Source organism: Eubalaena glacialis, chromosome 3 (assembly GCF_028564815.1).
Source record: "Eubalaena glacialis isolate mEubGla1 chromosome 3, mEubGla1.1.hap2.+ XY, whole genome shotgun sequence".
In the NCBI taxonomy this organism is placed as follows: domain Eukaryota; kingdom Metazoa; phylum Chordata; class Mammalia; order Artiodactyla; family Balaenidae; genus Eubalaena; species Eubalaena glacialis.
The window spans coordinates 167,105,296-167,124,815 of NC_083718.1; the positions used below are offsets into that span (position 1 = coordinate 167,105,296).

General features: G+C 37.2%; 1 protein-coding gene across 4 annotated transcripts in view; it reads left to right on the forward strand.

Moving 5' to 3' along the window:
• ZMYM6 (zinc finger MYM-type containing 6) overlaps positions 1–19,520 on the forward strand; it is a 43,919-nt gene that overhangs the window by 20,513 nt on the left and 3,886 nt on the right. For 3 of the 4 annotated variants that reach the window (XM_061186814.1, XM_061186816.1, XM_061186815.1), the window contains exons 7-15: positions 617–767; positions 1,479–1,594; positions 2,414–2,689; positions 2,858–3,008; positions 5,583–5,755; positions 6,863–7,013; positions 8,244–8,378; positions 8,961–9,001; positions 18,777–18,921. In XM_061186814.1, coding sequence (XP_061042797.1) covers positions 617–767; positions 1,479–1,594; positions 2,414–2,689; positions 2,858–3,008; positions 5,583–5,755; positions 6,863–7,013; positions 8,244–8,378; positions 8,961–9,001; positions 18,777–18,921 — 1,339 coding nt within the window. Of the gene's footprint in view, positions 1–616; positions 768–1,478; positions 1,595–2,413; positions 2,690–2,857; positions 3,009–5,582; positions 5,756–6,862; positions 7,014–8,243; positions 8,379–8,960; positions 9,002–9,914; positions 10,946–18,776; positions 18,922–19,520 lie in introns of those variants that run through there. The other variant, XM_061186817.1, reaches the window with a different exon arrangement.

Consider the following 19,520-nt stretch of genomic DNA (forward strand, 5'->3'; position numbering starts at 1 on the left):
TAGAGACCATTGTAGGGTTATTAATTGGCCTAATTTCAATATTGTTGTGTCTCAGGGAATAGGGAGGCCTGAGGAGAGGGAGAGAGATGGGAAATAGCCGGTCAGTGGAGCAGTCAGAACACATACAACGTTTATCTATTTAGCTAGTCTTAAATGGGCGTGGTTTATGGCGCCCCAAAATAGTTACAATGGTAACATCAAAGATCACTGATTACAGATCACCATAACAAATACAATAATAATGAAAAATTTTGAAATATTGCGGGAATTACCAAAATGTGACACAGCAAATGCTGTTGGAAAAATGGCGCTGATAGACTTGCTTGACACAGGGTTGCCACAAATCTTCAATTTGTAAAAAATGCAGTATCTGCAAAGCATAATAAAGTGAAGCACAATAAAATGAGGTATGCCTGTATTATTGTCTGAAAGAACTTATTTTTCCTACATCCCAACTTTTAGGAAAGTCTGTACTTAGTGTAGCTGCTATCGTTGTCATGCTCAAATATTTTAGCCAAAGGCTTTGGTTGTAGGTAGCTTTTCTTTTTCTTTCCTTAAACCATATGTATATACGTGTGCTTGTACTAGGTATTTAAATGTTATTTCATTTTAATAGAATTCAGCCCAAACTCCTCCATATGCCTTGGGGAAATCATTGAGGCCCTCAGCTGAAATGATTGAGACTACGAACGACTCAGGAAAAACAGAGCTTTTCTGCTCTATTAATTGCTTATCTGCTTACAGAGTTAAGACAGTTATTTCTTCAGGTAATGTTTAAGTTTGATAAATTTATAGATTTCGTAACTATTAAAGAAGAATGTAACTGCTTTTCTTTCACTTCGTTACAAACTAAACTGAGCTATGTGGTTAGATAAAGACCCAAGGTTATTTTAGTTTCAAAGAGCTGATTTTTATTTTTATTTTTATTTTCTTTGAAGGATCCATGCAGTATTTTTTTAAAGTAATTAATTAATTTATTTTAGGCTGCTTCGGGTCTTAGTTGCGGCATGTGAGATATTTTGTGGTGGTGTGCGGGCTTCTCTCTAGTTGTGGCACACGGGCTCAGTAGTTGTGGTGCACGGGCTTAGTTGCCCCATGGCATGTGGGATCTTAGTTCCCCGACCAGGGACCAAACCCATGTCCCCTGCATTGGAAGGCGGATTCTTAACCACTGGCCCACCAGGGAAGTCCCACAAAGAGCTGATTTTTAAGTGACAAAGTTTTTCAGTGATTCTCTTGATTGAAGTATTTATTTTATAATTTCATATGTGAAAAGAGAGAAAAAACACGTATAAGTTCCAAGTTAATTTTTGCATAAGTGGGACTTAATTGAGGTTAGCTTTACATATTATTGTAAAGTTCCTTCATTTTTGTTTTGCGTATTACTGAATATTTGTTTTTTTACTCTTCTAATACATTTTTGGATCATTTGTTCATCTGTGTAACTTACTCATTGGTTTTTATTTTTTGCTACCAAGGTGTCCAGGTTTTGTGTCATAGTTGTAAAACCTCAGCAGTCCCTCAGTATCACCTAGCCATGTCCAATGGAACTATATACAGCTTCTGCAGCTCCAGTTGTGTGGTGGCTTTCCAGGTATGACCTAAGGTAGTATTTTACCCTTGCAGTTCTCTTAGGCGTTGGTCTATGGCAAATGTTAACTGCTGAAGGACCATGCTTATTAAGTTAGAAAGAAAAAAATTCTATTCAGCTGTGATCCAAGACGTCATTTCTGCAAAATGTCTGAGCCCAAGATTTGACCCTCAGTCCTTCTTTATTCAGAGTGTTCACCTAAACTACCTTTCTCTCCCACTTTCTCCCTTGGCTCTCTCCCTTTCAAAAGAATGGAAGCTAGGCTATGGTTTGGATAGGTGGCATGGTGATGTGCTCATGTGTCCCTTCCTTTCATCCTGGGTCAGATACATAATGACTCCTGGCGTGGAATTGGAAGCTTCCACTTACTTGTCCCATTCTCTCCTCTCTGATACACAGGGAAAGGGTAGAGTTTCCCATCCTCCTGGGTGGGAAGATGCCTGATGTAGTATCCCTGGCACCAGGGAGAAAGAGACTATTGGTGGCCACTGTGCTCTTAATAGCCGTGAGAGGCTGGTTGGTAATGGGAGTGCAGGTGAAGGGGTATCTTGGGGGAAAGGAGAGGCCTGCTCTAATTTATTAATTAGTCATGTACTAGAGATCTTTGTCTGGAAAGCCTGAATTTTAGTCCTCAATCTTTTAATGTTGTATTTCTCAGTCCTATTCTGGAAGTATGCCATTTCAACTCTTGCTGTGAACTACTCAATAAAATTTTCAAGAAACGTTTGGGGGGAGTTAATTTATTAAAATGAGAAAATGAAATTGATCAAGTTACCTTATTTCTCAGTTGGTAAAATCTTTGCCTTATTTGTATTCATTCAGAATGTATTTAACAAGCCAAAAGGAACAAACTCTTCAGCAGTGCCCTTGTCTCAGGGCCAAGTGGTTGTAAGTCCACCGTCTGGGTCAGCAGTGCCAGCAGGAGGAGGTGACAGCTCTGCCGTTTCCCCCAGCTCCGTCCGTGGCTCTGCCGCAGCCAATCTCCAGCCTCCTTCTGCTCAGTCCCAGCAAGTTGCTTTGACCCATGCAGTTGTTCAACTCAAGTGTCAGCACTGTAGCCATCTGTTTGCCACAAAACCAGAACTTCTTTTCTACAAGGTAAAGAGGCATGGTGGAAGGGATTGAATGTGAGTTTATCTAATGGAAGCATTTTTGTCTTTTCATCTTCGACAGTCACTTGGTTTGCTTTGAAATGAGAAAGAAAAGGATTTCTTAACAATAAAGCAACTGTTTAATTAGATATTAATGACTGTTCTTCCTCTGCAGGGTAAAATGTTTCTGTTTTGTGGCACGATTTGCTCTGATGAATACAAAAAGAGAAATAAAGTTATGGCAATGTGTGACTACTGTAAGCTGCAGAAAATTATAAAGGAGACTGTACGATTCTCAGGGGTTGATAAGCCATTCTGTAGTGAAGGTAAAGAAAAAAGCTCAGTTTTGGCCACAGCATATGATTGTTATGAAGTAATTCATGATGAGTTGAGCTGTTAATCCACAATTAATTTTCAAGTAATTTCTTTAATGAAATATAATTTGAAGCTTTTTTATTGAGTTTATACTTAATTCACTTTAAAGTCTATCCTTTTAAATGTTATAATAATCTCAATAAAGAAAAACTTTCAAAATATAATTAGGTCAATGGTATTAGTATATAGAAAATCTCTTCGTAAGTTTAGCTATGACTTCAGAGATCTTTTTGTTTTTGCACCCATTCATAAAGAGGGTACTTAGGCAATTACTGCTTCTTGGCTTAAGAAAGTTTTATATTGGGTTGGCCAAAAGGTTGGTTCGGTTTTTTCTGTAAGATGGCTCTAGTAGCACTTAGTTGTCTTTAACTTCATTTGAAACAATTTTGTTAGATTGTATGTGACAGCTGTCATATCAGCGTGCATTTAAAAAAAGACTTATCAAAATTGGTGAATTTTGGGGGACTTCCCTGGTAGTCTAGTAGTAAAGAATCTGCCTTTCAATGCAGGGGGCACGGGTTCGATTCCTGATCAGGGAACTAAGATCCCACATGCTGCGGGGCAACTAAGCCCATGCGCCACAACTACTGAGCTTGCGCACCTCAACTAGAGAGGCTGTGTGCCGCAAACTACAGAGCCCACGTGCCCTGGAGCCTGCGTGCCACAACTAGAGAAGAGAAAACCCGCACGCCACAACTAGAGAGAAGCCTGCGTGCTGCGACGAGAAGATCTGGCATGCCTCAACGAAGATTCTGTGTGCCACAACTAAGATCCGACACGGCCAAAAATTAAAAAAATTAAAAAATTGGTGAATTTTTATGTAGCCATTTTAATATTGAAGATGGAAGAAAAAAGCATTTTTGGCATACTATACTTTATTATTTCAAAGAAGGTAAAAATGCAACTGAAACACAAAGATTTGCGCAGTGTATGGAGAAGGTGCTGTGACTGATCGAACATGTCAAAAGTGGTTTGCGAAGTTTCGTGCTGGAGATTTCTCTCTGGACGATGCTCCATCGTTGGGTAGACCAGTTGAAGTTGATAGTGATCAAATTGAGACATTGAGAACAATCAATGTTATACCACGCGGGAGACAGGTGACATACTCAAAATATCCAAATCAAGCATTGAAAATCATTTGCACCAGGTTGCTTATGTTAATCGCTTTGATGTTTGGGTTCCACATAAGTTAAGCGAAAAAAACCTTCTTGACTGTATTTCCGCATGCAATTCTCTACTTAAATGTAAGGAAGACGTTCCTTTTTTTTTTGTTTTTTTGAACTTGGCGTTTTTCTCTCTTTTTTTTGAAATAAATTTATTTATTTACTTATTTTTGTCTGCGTTGGGTCTTTGTTGCTGTGCGCGGGCTTTCTCTAGTTGCGGCGAGCAGGGGCTACTCTTTGTTGCGGTACGTAGGCTTCTCATTGCACTGGCTTGTCTTTGCTGCGGAGCACGGGCTCTAGGCACGTGGGCTCTAGAGAGCAGGTTCAGTAGTTGTGACGCATGGGCTTAGTTGCTCCATGGTATGTGGGATCTTCCCGGACCAGGACTCGAACCTGTGTCCCCTGCATCGGCAGGCAGATTCTTAACCACTGCGCCACTAGGGAAGTCCCAGTGTTCCATTTTTAAAACAAATTGTGACAGGCGATGAAAAGTGGATACTGTACAATAATGTGGAATGGAAGAGACTGTGGGGCAAGCAAAATGAACCACCACCAACCACACCAAAGGCCAGTCTTCATCCAAAGAAGGTGATGTTGTGTATATGGTGACATTGGAAGGGAGTCCTCTATTATGAGCTCCTTCTGGAAAATCAAACGATTAATTCCAACAAGTACTGCTTCCAGTTAGACCAACTGAAAGCAGCACTTGATGAAAAGTGTCTAGAATTAGTCAACAGAAAACGCATAACCTTCCATCAGGATAACACAAGACCGCATGTTTCTTTGATGACCAGGCAAAAACTGTTACAACTTGGCTGGGAAATTTTGATTCATCCGCTGTATTCACCAGACATTGCACCTTCGGATTTCCTTTTATTTTGGTCTTTACAAAGTTCTTTTCATGGGAAAAATTTCAATTCCCTGGAAGCCTGTAAAAGGCACCTGAACAGTTCTTTGCTCAAAAAGATAAAAAAGTTTTGTGAAGATGGAATTGTGAAGTTGCCTGAAAAATGGCAGAAGGTAGTGGAACAAAAGGGTGAATACGTTGTTCAATAAAGTTCTTGGTGAAAATGAAAAATGTGTCTTTTATTTTTACTTAAAAACTGAAGATACTTTTTGGCCAACCCAATACCTCTGATGTTTCTGAATATAGACGACCTAATATTTAGAGTATATGTTTCAAAAGTGATATGTTTGTTTTGTGAATATAGATAAGACTGTCTTTTAACCTTGAGGCAAATAATTGTGTCAAGTATTTAGAAATTAGCTTAAAGTTGGTATCTAAGACTGTAGAAACTCACTTTACTGTCTTCAAGTTTATATAAACTTGATGTTTCTTGCTTTTATCCCTCTGGTTCTCAGTTTGCAAATTCCTCTCAGCCCGTGACTTTGGAGAACGATGGGGAAACTACTGTAAGATGTGCAGTTATTGTTCACAGACATCCCCTAATTTGGTAGAAAATCGATTGGAGGGCAAGTTAGAAGAGTTTTGTTGTGAAGACTGCATGACCAAATTTACTGTTCTGTTTTATCAGGTAAATGTAATATATCTCTTTGGCTTTCTGAAGTTAGTACAAATTATTTTCTCTTTGAAATATATTCAGATTATGTGAAGAAAAATTGGGTGTTTAGAATTGGGTAACTAAATTATGGGCTCCTAAAGCAAAATTCAATTGAATATAAACATGAAATCTTTGGGGTAAAGAGTATAGAATTTCGGGAGACTTTGTTGTTGTTTGAAGATGTGTTCCTTTAATTTTTGCTTTCTTACGAGGCACACGGACCTTATTTATAACTTTGGGTTTTTTTTAGTTAGAACTTTACATAGTTATGTTGCCTTAAGTTGCTCTCTCATTCAGAAGGTTACTCTGAGAAATTTGAAGTCAGACCTTGTTCTCACTTCATAGGTCAAATGACTCTGACTTCCTTACCCCTCACCTGCCTTCTTTAAAAAAAATTTTTTTTGAAAGGCTAACAACGAAAGCTACAATTAATTGAACCACTAATACATGTCCAGTGCTTCATAAGTGTTATTTCATTTACTCCTCACCACAATCCTAAGAGGTAGGTATAGTATTTCCTGTTTATAAATAAGGAAATAAAGTAAGGTCCAGGGAGGTTAAGTAATGTGCCCCTGAAGAAGCTGGTAGGTGATGGACAGCACCTGTAACATTCCAGTGAAATCACCTGTTTACTTGTCTACCTACCTAACACATAACTTTCTTTGGGGGTCTTTTTCATAATTATATGACCAAGACCTATCTCAATGCTCAAGATGAAGGGTATCTAGTTAGATATTTGTTGAATGAGTCAAAGTCTTTATGACTCCAAAGCCCATATTCTTTATACTGCAGTAGGCTACCTCTTAACGTTTAAAAAAAAAAAAAGCCTATCTTTAGATTCCTTCATCAGTAATTTTGAAAACAGGAGATAACTTTTATATCCTCTCAATTGAGGGCATCTATATGAAACAAATAGTGTATATATTTTTACGTACAGTGTCTTAAGGTAGGAACCTTACATTTTGCGGTCTCAACTGACACATGGATCCTGTTTTCATATTTCCTCTGATTTTATGATTAGTGTTATATTTTTATTATTTTATAGTTTTAAGCCTATCCTGTTCTACATTTCTTTCTCAGATGGCCAAGTGTGATGGTTGTAAACGACAGGGTAAGCTAAGTGAGTCCATAAAATGGCGAGGAAACATCAAACATTTCTGTAACCTATTTTGTGTCATGGAGTTTTGTCATCGTCAGCAAACTATGAATGACCCTCTGTCACAAAATAAAGGTAAAGTTAAACTTGGCTAAGGGGGTCTTTATGTCAGTGCTAAGTTACTATCAGCACACACAGTTGTAAATAATATAATAAAACAAATTTCACTGGAGTCAAATAGCCTGAATTTCCTTAAATTTTCCTGTAAGAATTCTTAAGGATTGCTCTTGAGGGAAAATTAATCCTAATGCCTTTTGCTATCAAAATCAAACACACCAAGGAATCAATAAATATATAAGCACTAATTTTGTAGGAAAATTAGATTTGATTGCTTTTGATTGAATTTATCTGTACATAAATAACTTACACTAAGGGATATATGCTATTCAGTTAATAAACCAGAAATAAAAACAGAACATCAGGGCAAACAAAGGAAGAGGATATAAGTATGTTAATATGGTTGCTGTGACTGGTGTCAGATTTGATCCAGAGCTTGCTTGTAGCCAAGGAAAAAAGAACAACACATTAATTATATCAGAAAAAATAAAGTAGACCAGTTCTTCACAGGTAGCAAAGTTTTTCCTGGCTAAGAATAAAATAATTTTGCAAGTAGGACAGCTAATGTGGTCAAAATATCCAGATGAATAGATATGTGGCATGTTCTGAAAGTTGCTCTCTGAAGTAGCACTTCTCTGAGTTAGACTAAAAACATCTGATGTTATGTTCTCTCATCAAAGCCTGGTGTGCTGCTGAATTGACAGAATTCATGTGCTTTGACTTTAAAGTCTGGCCTTTGTCTACCTTTGCAATCTTATTAATCATCACCTTAATCACATATGCCTTGTGCTGATCTTTTGTGTTATCATTCATTCCCTAAGACCAGTCAGGGTGGTGGTAGAATTTTCATTCTATAATGTGGGTTAACAAAGTCACTGTTTTTATGTGGATGGACAGCTATGTCACCAACTTACTTACAAAAATTAGCATGTTAAATTTTTATTTGAATCAAGCTTAGGTGTAGGAATTTTAATATTCACTAATGGAAAAGTCCGGTTAATTCTGAAGCTGATACCTGTATTTTCACCTATTAAGTATCATTTGAAGTTTATAATTTTAGAGAATCAGGTACTCTTTAAGTCCTAATGAACACTAATCTGAACAGAATCACCCAGCCCAACATTATACAGAGTTTATACAGATGTTTGCATTGTACCTTGAAACTTAGCTGTTAACAGGGTTTTTTTAATGTGTGTGTGTGATCCTTTTGTTTATACTAGGTCTTACCTTTTTGTCTATTTTAATCAGTAAATATTTCTAAGGCGCAAACTGCTTCAGTGGAGCTCCCTTCTGCAAGGACAAATACAATACCAGTTATAACCAATGTGGTGTCATTGGCAAAAATATCTCCTGCCCAGCTCACAGAGAATGTTGTTTTAAAAGGTATGACTTGATGTAAAGGCATTTGGGTAGACTGTAGAGGTGAGCATTGTCTAGGGTAAATAGCTCTTATTGGTAATGTTTACATATATGTTTATATGAGGAAACATGCCCCTCTGTCTCTGAGGGAAGTGGGTAGCAAGCAGGGTGGCATGTATAGGGAAGGAAGTGGTATGTATAGTTTATTTTTTTAAGAACCCAATTGATTTTATTTATTGATTGATTGAATTTTTGAATTTTATTTTATTTATTTTTTTATACAGCAGGTTCTTATTAGTTATCCATTTTATACATATTAGTGTATATATGTCAGTCCCAATCTCCCAATTGATTTTAATATTGCTGCCTTTACCTTCGGAGATTCTAATACAGTAGGATGGGATTAGGCCTAGGAATCCCTACCTTTACCAAGCACCCCAGGTAGTATTGATGCCAAGTTTCCTTGTACCATTTTTTGAGAAATTCTGGACTAGGCTCCAGACAACCTTAGCAAGAGGAAAGTAACCTCTTGGTTTCAGTGTTTACTTCTGTATATTCTAGGGATAATGTTATTCTAGGGATAATGTATGTTTTAATTTATAACAGGTGCAGTTAATACTAAAGAGGCAGCAAAGATCATTGAAGATGTAAGTTTTATTAATTATTTTCCTGATTAATGCCCCTTGGGTTTAGTTTCATTTTGGATATAGCCTTCTAATGTATGTCTGAGTTCATGTCTATTTGCTGCTTAGTCTTTTTAAAAAGTAGAGTAATATATTATGCACTGATTTTTGTTTTTGAATCTTAAAGTTAGATGATTAATAAGACTGCATTCCTGATTTTATTGTTTGTGTTCTGGTTCCTTAGTTTCTTTAAATACTTGTTAATTCCATCTGGTTGCTTATTTTTCTCTTTTACTACATTCAAGTATTTTTCTTTTAGACTAAAAGGTCTCTTGAAAAAGTTCAGTATATTGTTGGTTTATGCATCTTTGAATTATGTGAGGCTGAAAATAGTGCAAAATAAAAATATATTTAAATTCCCACTGTATTGTGAAACTTCCCAAGATTAAAAAAAAATTTAAAGAAATACATAATTTCAAATCTGGCAGGCTGAAAGAATTGCAGACTATTTCATTGTTGTCCTATGTCAGCATCACTTTAACAGGAAAACAAAATTCCTATCATCCTTTATCAATATCACACAAACCTAATGTGTCAGATCTTGAGTTAATGTTTTCAGTGACTGTTGTGTTGCTCTCTTAACATTTGCTCTTGATACAATTAAAATCTTTTTTAAAATATTGATATCATATAACAGTGTCATTCAGGTTCATTAAGTGGTGATCCGATACTAAAAAGTGTGCCCCAAATTCTAAATTTGGAGCAGAAGTTAGATGTGATAAAACTTTGTGAAGAAGGCCAGACCATTGCTATGATATCTCATGCTGTTAATTTAGGAGAGTGCACCCTGCAGAGTATTAGAGATAATGCTCAAAAAACCCCAAAGCAGTATTAAAGCAGGTACATTCTTTAGTTCACAAAATTATCTTGTAACCAGGCAAGGATAATGGAATAAATGGAAGAAATCCTGGCAACACAGCTGCAAGATCAGTGCTGCCATAATGCATCCCTAAGGCCAAGCTATCATCTGTGCTAAGGCATGAAGTATTTTTGATGATTTGAAAGGAGGCGACAGTGAGACAAAAAGGTTTACTGCAAGTCATGGCTGGCTTTCCAATTTTAAAGCCCACCAAGGTTTTAAGAATATAAAAATGAGCAGGCCAGCTATATCTGCTAACACTGAAGCTATCAAAACATTTCGGCTTTACCAGAATTTCAAGAGGCTTTAACTTGGAAGACACCATAACATCTGCTAATAAAGAAACTAGGGACTTCCCTGGTGGCGCAGTGGTTAAGAATCCGCCTGCCAGTGCAGGGGACATTTGTTCAATCCCTGGTCTGGGAAGATCCCACATGCTGCGGAGCAGCTAAGCCCCTGAGCCACAACTACTGAGCCTGCGCTCTGGAGCCCATGAGCCACAACTACTGAAGCCCTTGCGCCTAGAGCCCATGCTCTGCAACAAGAGTAGCCACTGCAATGAGAAGCCTGCGCACCGCAACAAAGTAGCCCCCGCTCGCCACAACTAGAGAAAGCCCGCGTGCAGCAACGAGGACCCAACACGGCCAAAAATAAATGAATTAATTTAAAAAAAAAAGCTATGAAAATGGTAAAGAAGGTAAATTTGTGCAAGGTTGTTGAAAGGAATGTTGAAATTTTGCTTGGGTTGTTGCCCAGGGATTAATAAAGGAAGACTTGCTAGAATTAGAAAAACAAAGGTAGCAGGAAGAGGGCCCCAGCAATTAGCCTGGGCCTTTAACACATCAACTAGCAGTGAAGTGACTGGCATAGACTTTTGACCATATTTCAGCAACCAGTTGCTATATTTGAAGATGATCCAAATGTGGATTGCGGTTGCATGGTGGCAAGGCGAAAGACGGACAGTGTGTCTGCATATCAAGAAATCCTCAGTGAAAAAAGAAAAAATGAGAAAAAAAACCAAACCACGTTAGATTCATTAGATTCATTCTTTAGCAAAAGTCTTCCAGGGAATCAGACCAGTCTTCACCATAATGTGGAGAGATAGTTTATCCTACTTAGTTCGATATCTCTTAACTCTCCCATTATTAGTGTTGTTGGAAGATGGTGATAACTCTACTTCATTATTTTCAGGCAGTATACCACATTAGTTAATGAACTATCATTAAGTTAATTTTGTATCTATATGTATGCTATGTATTGTACATTAAATTATATCTTAAAATTACATTATTAATAGATCACTGTGTTGTAGAATTAATAATTTTGTTATTAACTGCCTAATTGTATAATGAATCATTGTTAATGTACCTTATATTAATAAGTATTATTAATATGTATTATAAAAATATTCTATATTGGTTATAGGCTTATGACTCTGATAATGCATCCCTCCTCTACTTTATATGTATGGGACAATTAGTCTTGAATTATGTTGGTTTTGAATTTTTCAGGAACATATCCCTCATATTAAATGTGACTGCCCTATATATGTTTTCCCTATATGGAGTATTTCTGTAATTCACCAATCATTTAAACTATGTTACAGAATAGTTCTGATTAATATTTTCAGTTTAGTCTATAAAAAGTATAATAATAAATAATGTAGTATTTTTATGATTTAAAAAAAAAAACCTGGCAGTTTTAGAATCTTTTCTTTGTTTCTCTGGGACTTTGGTCTGAATCTCCTTCAGGTTATTTAAGTGGTCTTAAATTTGGGGGAAAGGTGAGATACAGGGAAGTGCAAAGAAGAGAATATACTGCAAATGTCAGCGAACTTTTTCTATAAAGGTCTAGAGAGTAAATATTTAGACTTTGCAGGGCATACAATCTCTGTTACAACGCCTCACCTCTGCCATTGTAGTGCAGAAGTAGCCATAGACAATACATGAGTGAGTAAAACACTGGAACAGTAAAACTTTATTTACAAACACAGGTGGTGGGCCCATGAACCATATTTTGCCAACTCCCTGTTCTACTGTATTCCCTCCATCCAGAATTAACCATTGATAGATTTGGCTTATTAGCTCACAGTTTTTTTTTTTCTTCTACCCTCCCTTTTTTCTCCTTTTTAAAAAATGGATCACTACCTTCAGTCCTTTTTCACAACCCTAGATGCAACTACTGTTCTGAGTTTGGTGTGTTTCCTTTCAGACCATTTTTAATCTTTCACATTCATATATACACATCCATGGAAAATAATTAATGTTATTTTTTAAAATATCCATGTGATATTTAATAGATTTGGTACATTCCTATTGCTGCTGTATAATATTGTATATAGGTACCATCTTTTATTTATCTATTGCCTATTGATAAACATTAGGTTGCTTCACTATCAAAAATCTCTGCTACAGTGGACATTCTGTGTCTCCTTGTGCACGTGTGCAGGTGTTTGTCTAGTGTAGACATGGAATTATGGAATTTTGGGGACAAAGTGCATTTGCATTTTTAGTTTTCAAATTGCCCTATAGAGTGGCTGTTCCAGTTTTTATTCCCACCAGCAGTTTATTTTTGTACTCATTTCCCACAGCCTTATTGTTATTTTATGTTGTCAGATTTAAACTTTTTTTTTGCCTATCTGTTTAGTAATATCTTGTTTTATTTTACATGTCACTGATTACTAGGTGTGTTTGCTTATATTTCTGTTTTTGAACATTTGAATTTTCTTTGAATTTCCTGTTTTTAATTTTTCCGTATATTTGTGTTTGTCTTTTTCTTATGGATTTCTTTTTTTTTTTAATATAAATTTATCTTTATTTATTTAGTTTTTGCTGCATTGGGTTTTCATTGCTGCACGCAGGCTTTCTCTAGTTGCAGCGAGCACGGGCTACTCTTCGTTGTGGTGTGTGGGCTTCTCATTGTGGTGGCTTCTCTTATTGGAAAGCACAGGCTCTAGGCACGTGAGCTTCAGTAGTTGTGGCACGCGGGCTCAGTAGTTGTGGCTTGTGGGCTCAGTAGTTGTGACGCACGGGCTTAGTTGCTCCGCGGCATGTGGGATCTTCCCGGACCAGGGCTTGAACCCGTGTCCCCTGCAATGGCAGGCAGATTCTTAACCACTGCACCAGGGAAGTCCTGGGTTTCTTTATATATTCTGGATTTGCCTTCCTTTCTACTTATCATTTTTACCAACACAAAAACATGCAGTAATATTTCCTACCTGAAAAAAATCCTTCTTTAACACCATGACCTTTCAGCTACTGTCCCATTTCTCTGCTCTCCATTTTGGAAAAACTCCTCTAAGTGTGGCCTCTACTTGCTGCCACCATTTCCTTATCTGTTATCTTCCCTTAGCTCACTCTAGTCAGGCTTTTGTCTGCACCACTCCACTGAAACTGTTCTTGTCAAGATCTCCATCAGTGTTTATTTTGCCAAATCCACTGGTCAATTTTCAGTTCCTATTCTACTCATCCTTTCAGTAACATTTGATACAGTTGATCTCTCCTTCATTCCTTGAAATACCTTCTTCAACTTCTAGGTCAATCATTTGTTCCTTTTGTCAATCTACATTTCTTTGTAGGGGACTCATTATAGTCCTGTGGTTTTAAACCACCTAGATGGTGGCTGGTTACCAGATTTATTTCTCTTGCCTTGACCTCTGAGCTCTAGATTCACGTATCCATCCCACTGCTTGCTTGACATTTACTCTTAGATTGTGAATAGCCATCTCAAATAAAGCAGAACTGTTTTATATCGCCCACACTTCCTCTCCAGTGTTCCTTCTTATCACTCCTGTTGCTGTCTTCTTAGTCTGAGCCACCATCATCTTTCTTCTGCATTACTGCAGTGACCTCCTACTTGTCTTCCTCCTTCCATTTTTGCCCTTTGCAGTTTTTTTTTCCACACTGTTGCCAGAATGATCATCTTAAAAATCAGATTGTCACTCCAGTGCTTTAAAAACCTTCAATGAAATTCTGAAAAAAGAAGAATAGAGAAGGGGAAGAGCTAGTTCCCAAAATTATAGGATAACTACAAATTAAGAAAAAAATTTTTTAAATTTTTATTGGCATATAGTTGATTTATAAGGTTGTGTTAGTTTCAGGTGTACAGCAAAGTGAATCAGTTATACAACAAATTTTATAAGGCTACATAGTTGAAACAACAAGAAGCCATGGATAGACAGCTCAATAGAAAAGAAGTCTAGAAATAGACCTAAAAAAAAAAAAAAATATATATATATATATATATATATATATATACATGTGCGAATTTAGAAACAATAAAGGCAGTTCAGATCAGTAGGAGAGATCTAGATTATTCAGTAAATAGTGTTGTGACAACTGAGTAGACATATGGAAGAAAATACAGTTGGATTTCTACTAAGTTAAACCAAAATGATGTCTAGATGGAGAAAAGTTTTAAGTTTTAAAAAATAATGAAAGTACTAGGAAAAAGTATAGGAAAGAATTTTAGTGCAGAAGTGGGGAAAGTCTTTCTAAATATGTCACAGAACCCAAAAGCCATAAAAAATTTGTAAGGAAAATTCAACTACATTTCAAAGCCAAAGACACATGAAAAAAGCAAGGTTGCAATTTATGCCATAAAAGGCTATTTTTTTCCATATGTAGAGAGTTTCTGTGAGTCAGTAAGAAGACCCAACACCCATTAGGAACATGGGCAAAAATATGATCCATCAGTTTACAGACCAGGAAATAATAGTTCTTAAACATATGCAAACATAATTCAACTTCAAGATTAGAGAACTGCCATTTAGAACTACAGTTTCATCAGATGGCAAAGATAAAAATGATGAATAACACTGTTAAGGCATTTTTACATATTGCCAATAGCAGTTGGTAAAACTGCTACAGAGGGCAATTTAGTAAAACCTATTAAAATTTAAAACGTAAATACCGTTTTACCCAGGAACTCCAATTTTAAGAATTTATCCTTCAGGTATATTTTGCACATTTATGAATGATGTACAAGGATAACAATTGCAGTACTGTTTGTAGGAGGAAAATCCTGTAAACATCCTAACTGTTTCATCAGTGGTCAAGGCCATTGTGAGTTCATTCTGAGGTATTGTGCAAATTAGAAAAAAATAGCCCTACTTAGAGAGTCTGAAATGCACCCTCTCCAATCCCACACTTAGTCACATGGCCTGGCAAGTGGAGTTTCTTGTATGCATACAAAGTGGCTCTGTTGGGACTGTAGTTAAATATACTGTATCCCATGCAGTGGAATATCATGCAGTTAAAAAGAACGTGACAGCTCTTTCTTTACAGACATAGAGCAGTCTTATATATAATAAGTGAAAAAACACAAAACACACAAAACACATGCCTCTACATTTGTATAGAATATCTCTGGGAGGCAGCCAATAAATAGATAGTAGTGATTACCTCTGAGGAGAACTGAAAGACGGGGGGAGAATTTTAAGAGGGAGAATTACTTTTTTCATTGTTTACTATTTGAATCTTTGAATTTTGTCACGTTATATTACCCATTCAAAAAACAAGCGTAGAATTAAAAGATAAAGGAAGGCAGGGAAAAGGATATGAATAGACAGTTCACAGAAGAGAAAATATAAATAATGCTTAAACATGAAAAATATGTAACCTGAATACTGTTATATAATTTCTCACTGAGAAATAGCAAAAAAGTTTGATAATGTTTAGAGTATTGGGAACTAGGTCCCATACGTTGTAATATACAGATTTTCATATACTTTGACCCACCAAGCAGCACTTATAAACACCTTATTCCAGTCAGTGTGCCTGGTGGTCCTGCGGGCATGTCTCTTGCTTCAGTAGTGTCTGGCTGGAATAGACCCTGGGACGCCCCTTCCTCCAGCCTCTGACTACCCTCCAGCCTTTTTTCCAGTCCCAACCTTCAGAACCATCCTCTCAGCCATCCGCTGTCTCTGAGACCAGCCAACATCGTCCTTACTGCCAGTCAACCAAGAACTCCCAGACTGGTCAGAATTATTCCACCAAGGTGGAGGCCTCCGTCAATCGCCTGGTCAGCCTGCCTCTGCGGGCCTCCTACACATACCACTCTCTGAGCGTCCATCTCCACCGTGGTCCTGTGGCTCTGGAGAGTGTGGGCCACTTCTTCCGAGTCTCCTGAAGATGCAAAACCAGCGCAGTGGCTGTATCCTCTTCCAGGGTGTGCAGAAACTGTCCCAAGATGAGTGGGGTAAAACCCTGGATGCCATGGAAGCCACCAGGGTTGTGGAGAAGAGCCTGAACCAGGCCCTTTTGGATCTTCATACCCTGGTTCTGCCTGTGCAGACCCCCATCTCTGTGACGTCCTGAAGAATCACTTCATAGATGAGGAGGTGAAACTCATCAAGAAGATGGGCCACCACCTGACAGACCGGCTGGTGTTAGGCTGGGCTGGGCGAGTATATCTTTGAGGGGGTCACCCTCAACTCAAGAAGGGCTAGGAGCCTCCAGCCCAGCTGCCTTTTAGGGGCCCCTCTGTTATCCCCCGGTGTCAGGGCTTCTGCCTGAGCCTCTCCCTGCAGCCACTAGGCAGCTTTTTAACCACGCTGGAGCCCTCTCCCAAGCCATGGACCCAATGGAAACAATAAAGCTTTTGCAGGAAAAAAGAAAGACCTTGGTCTATAGATATACTAGCACATGTAGAATCAATTTGTGTGTAAGGATATTTATTGTAGCATTGTTTATAATAGCAAAAGATTTGTAACATTTAAATGTTTAGCAGCAGGGACTCTTCAAATTACATATAGTACATTCAGTGTATAAAGCTGTTACTAGGCAGCTTTGTATAAAGTTTTATGAAAATACCTCCAAGATAGTTCGCTAAGTGGCAAAGCAAGGTGCTGAGCCTTGCTAATAATATGCTACCATGTGTAGTCAAAAGCAACATATTTAATTACATAGCCCATCTCTAGAAGGATGTATACGAAACTGGGAACACTGTTCAAGACTGAGTCTGGATAGATGGCAGACAGGTGTGGAAAACTTACTTTTCATGTATACACTTTTATACCTTTTGAATTGTTACATCATTCAAAATTACTGCATCTATCACCTATTTAAAAAGTAAATTTAAATAACAGTAGTCCTCCCTTATCCATGGGGGATACGTTCCAAGACCCCCAGTGGATGCCTGAAACCATGGGCAGTACCGAACCCTATATATACTATGTTTTTCCTATACATACATATCTATGATAAAGTTTAATTTATAAATTAGGCACAGTAAGAGATTAACAACAATAACAAAATAGAACAATTATAATAGTATACTATAATAAAAGTTATATGAATGTGATCTCTGTCTCAAAATACCTTATTGTACTGTATTCACCTTTGTCGTAGTGATATGAGGTGATGAAGTGAGGTGAAAAACGTAGGCGTTGTGATGAAGTGTTAAGCTTTTCCCTTTGCACTTGAAGGACATACTTAAGGGCTTTTCTTCGGCATATCTGAATTGCCAGCATCACTGCTCTTGCACTTTGGGGCCATTATGAAATAAAATAAGGGTTACTTGACTAGAAGCACTGTGATACCACGGCAATCAAGCTGACAACCAAGATGGCTACTAAATGACTAATGGGCAGGATACGCTGGACAAAGGGATGGTTCACTTCCTGGGCAGGACAGAATGGGACAGCAAGAGATTCCATAGTGCTACTCAGAATGGTGTACAATTTAAAACTTATGAATTGTTTATTTCTGGAGTTTTCCATTTAATATTTTCAGACTGCACTTGACCATGGGTAACTGAAATGAAAGAAAGCAAAACTGCAGATGAGGGAGGCTACTGTGTACCGTTTGGTGGTTTCCCATCACACTTAAAGTACAATCCTAATTTTCTGTTGTTGTTTTTTTTACTAAGACCTTCCAGGTCCTATACAAGTTGGCTTCTGCTGACCTTTCCAAACGTATCATTTTAGTCCTGGCTTAACTTTATTTCAGTCTTGTTCTTGTTGATGTTCCTAAAGCACGTCACGCTCTTTCCCACTTCAGGTCTTTTGCACCTCAGTACCTCTGCCTGGAATCCTCTGACCTCAGGCATTGCGTGGCATGCTCTTTTGAATATTCATAAGGTCTTTGCTCAAATGTTTACTCCAGAATTACCTCTCCTCCACGCTGTCACTCTCCATTCCCTATCCTGCTTTATTTCTTTCATAGCAGTTATCACGACCTGGAATTATGTATTTGTTTTACTTGTTTATATTCTGTGTCTCCCTCTAGAAGGTAAGGCCCATAAGCGCAGGACTTTGTCTTGTTTTCTGCTGTATGCCCAGGTCTAAGGACAGTGCCTGGCTTGTAGTAAACGTTCAGTAAATGTTTACTGAATGAAAGAACATGTTTTAAATACATTCTCCCACGCTGTTGTTTATCCTTCAACCTTAAAGACCTTTGTTTGCAAAAGTTAAAATTTCAAGGTAGTCAGTTGTATCAACCTTTTCTACTTTATTTTTAACTCTTTTGTGTTTTATTTAAGAATACTTCCTCTGAGTTCTGGTTATTTGAAAATTCTCCATTGATTTTAAAGTTTTATTTTTTTCATATTGAGGTCTTTAATCGATATGGAATATTTTTTCGCATATGGTCTGAAGTTGGATCTAAGTTTTCTGAATAGCCAATTGTCCTAATCAGCAGATTGTTTTCTTTGTTTTGATTGTACTTATTATCGGCAGAGTATTTTTTTAAATCAATAAATGGTACTGATACTGATTGAAGAATTAGGAATTAGTATATATTTTCCAAAGCAACTTTCTTGTACCATTCTTTTAGAGAATTATATTTCTCTTGATATATATCACCTTTCAACTGATAGCAATTGTAGTCAGTGAGAAGGTACTAAAAAAAATCTCTCTGGTTTCTGGATTTTTTTAACTAGGGAAGTACACAGACAGATGCCATGAAACTTCTGTCTTCCCAGTGTTTGAAGCTTTTAAAGAACAAAGCATTATTGTGCAAACCCGTCACACAGACCAAGGCCACCTCTTGCAAACCACATACACAACACAAGGAATGTCAGACAGGTATGTGTTGTTGTGCTTTCCACATGTAGTAAGTTTGTTTTCTGTTTTGTGTGCTTGTTTTTGATTTTTTAAGAAAGGAAAAGAAAGTCATTGACAATTTCTTAAATGTGAAAACAATTCTTGGATCACATACTTTGAACATCTAATTTATTCCTTTTGTATTGTCATTAACACTAATAACTACTAAATTGAATCCATATGCACGCAAAGCGTTATGTGTAGAGTGGACAAGCATCTTCTGTACATGTGCACTGCTTTTCAAATGTACAGACAGGCTATTATAATAATTACCAAGATACGAATTTAGTTAAAAGTATTAGTGATTTAACCTTGGTTCTTTTTTTAAACACTGAATTGACTTACTAAGAGTATAACTATATGTCTGAGGTGTTGGTGATTAGGAATATTATTTGAATTCATACTTGAAAATATTGTACACTCTTGCCCCAATCCATGTTAACTGCTTTTAATCCCACTACCCTTATGTTTTCAGTTACTTTTATAGCCTACTCTGCCCAAAACATTTTTTGATTTTTGTTTTTAATGATACTTTTACTTCACAGAATATATTTAAAAGCTTAGTCTGGGGACTTCCCTGG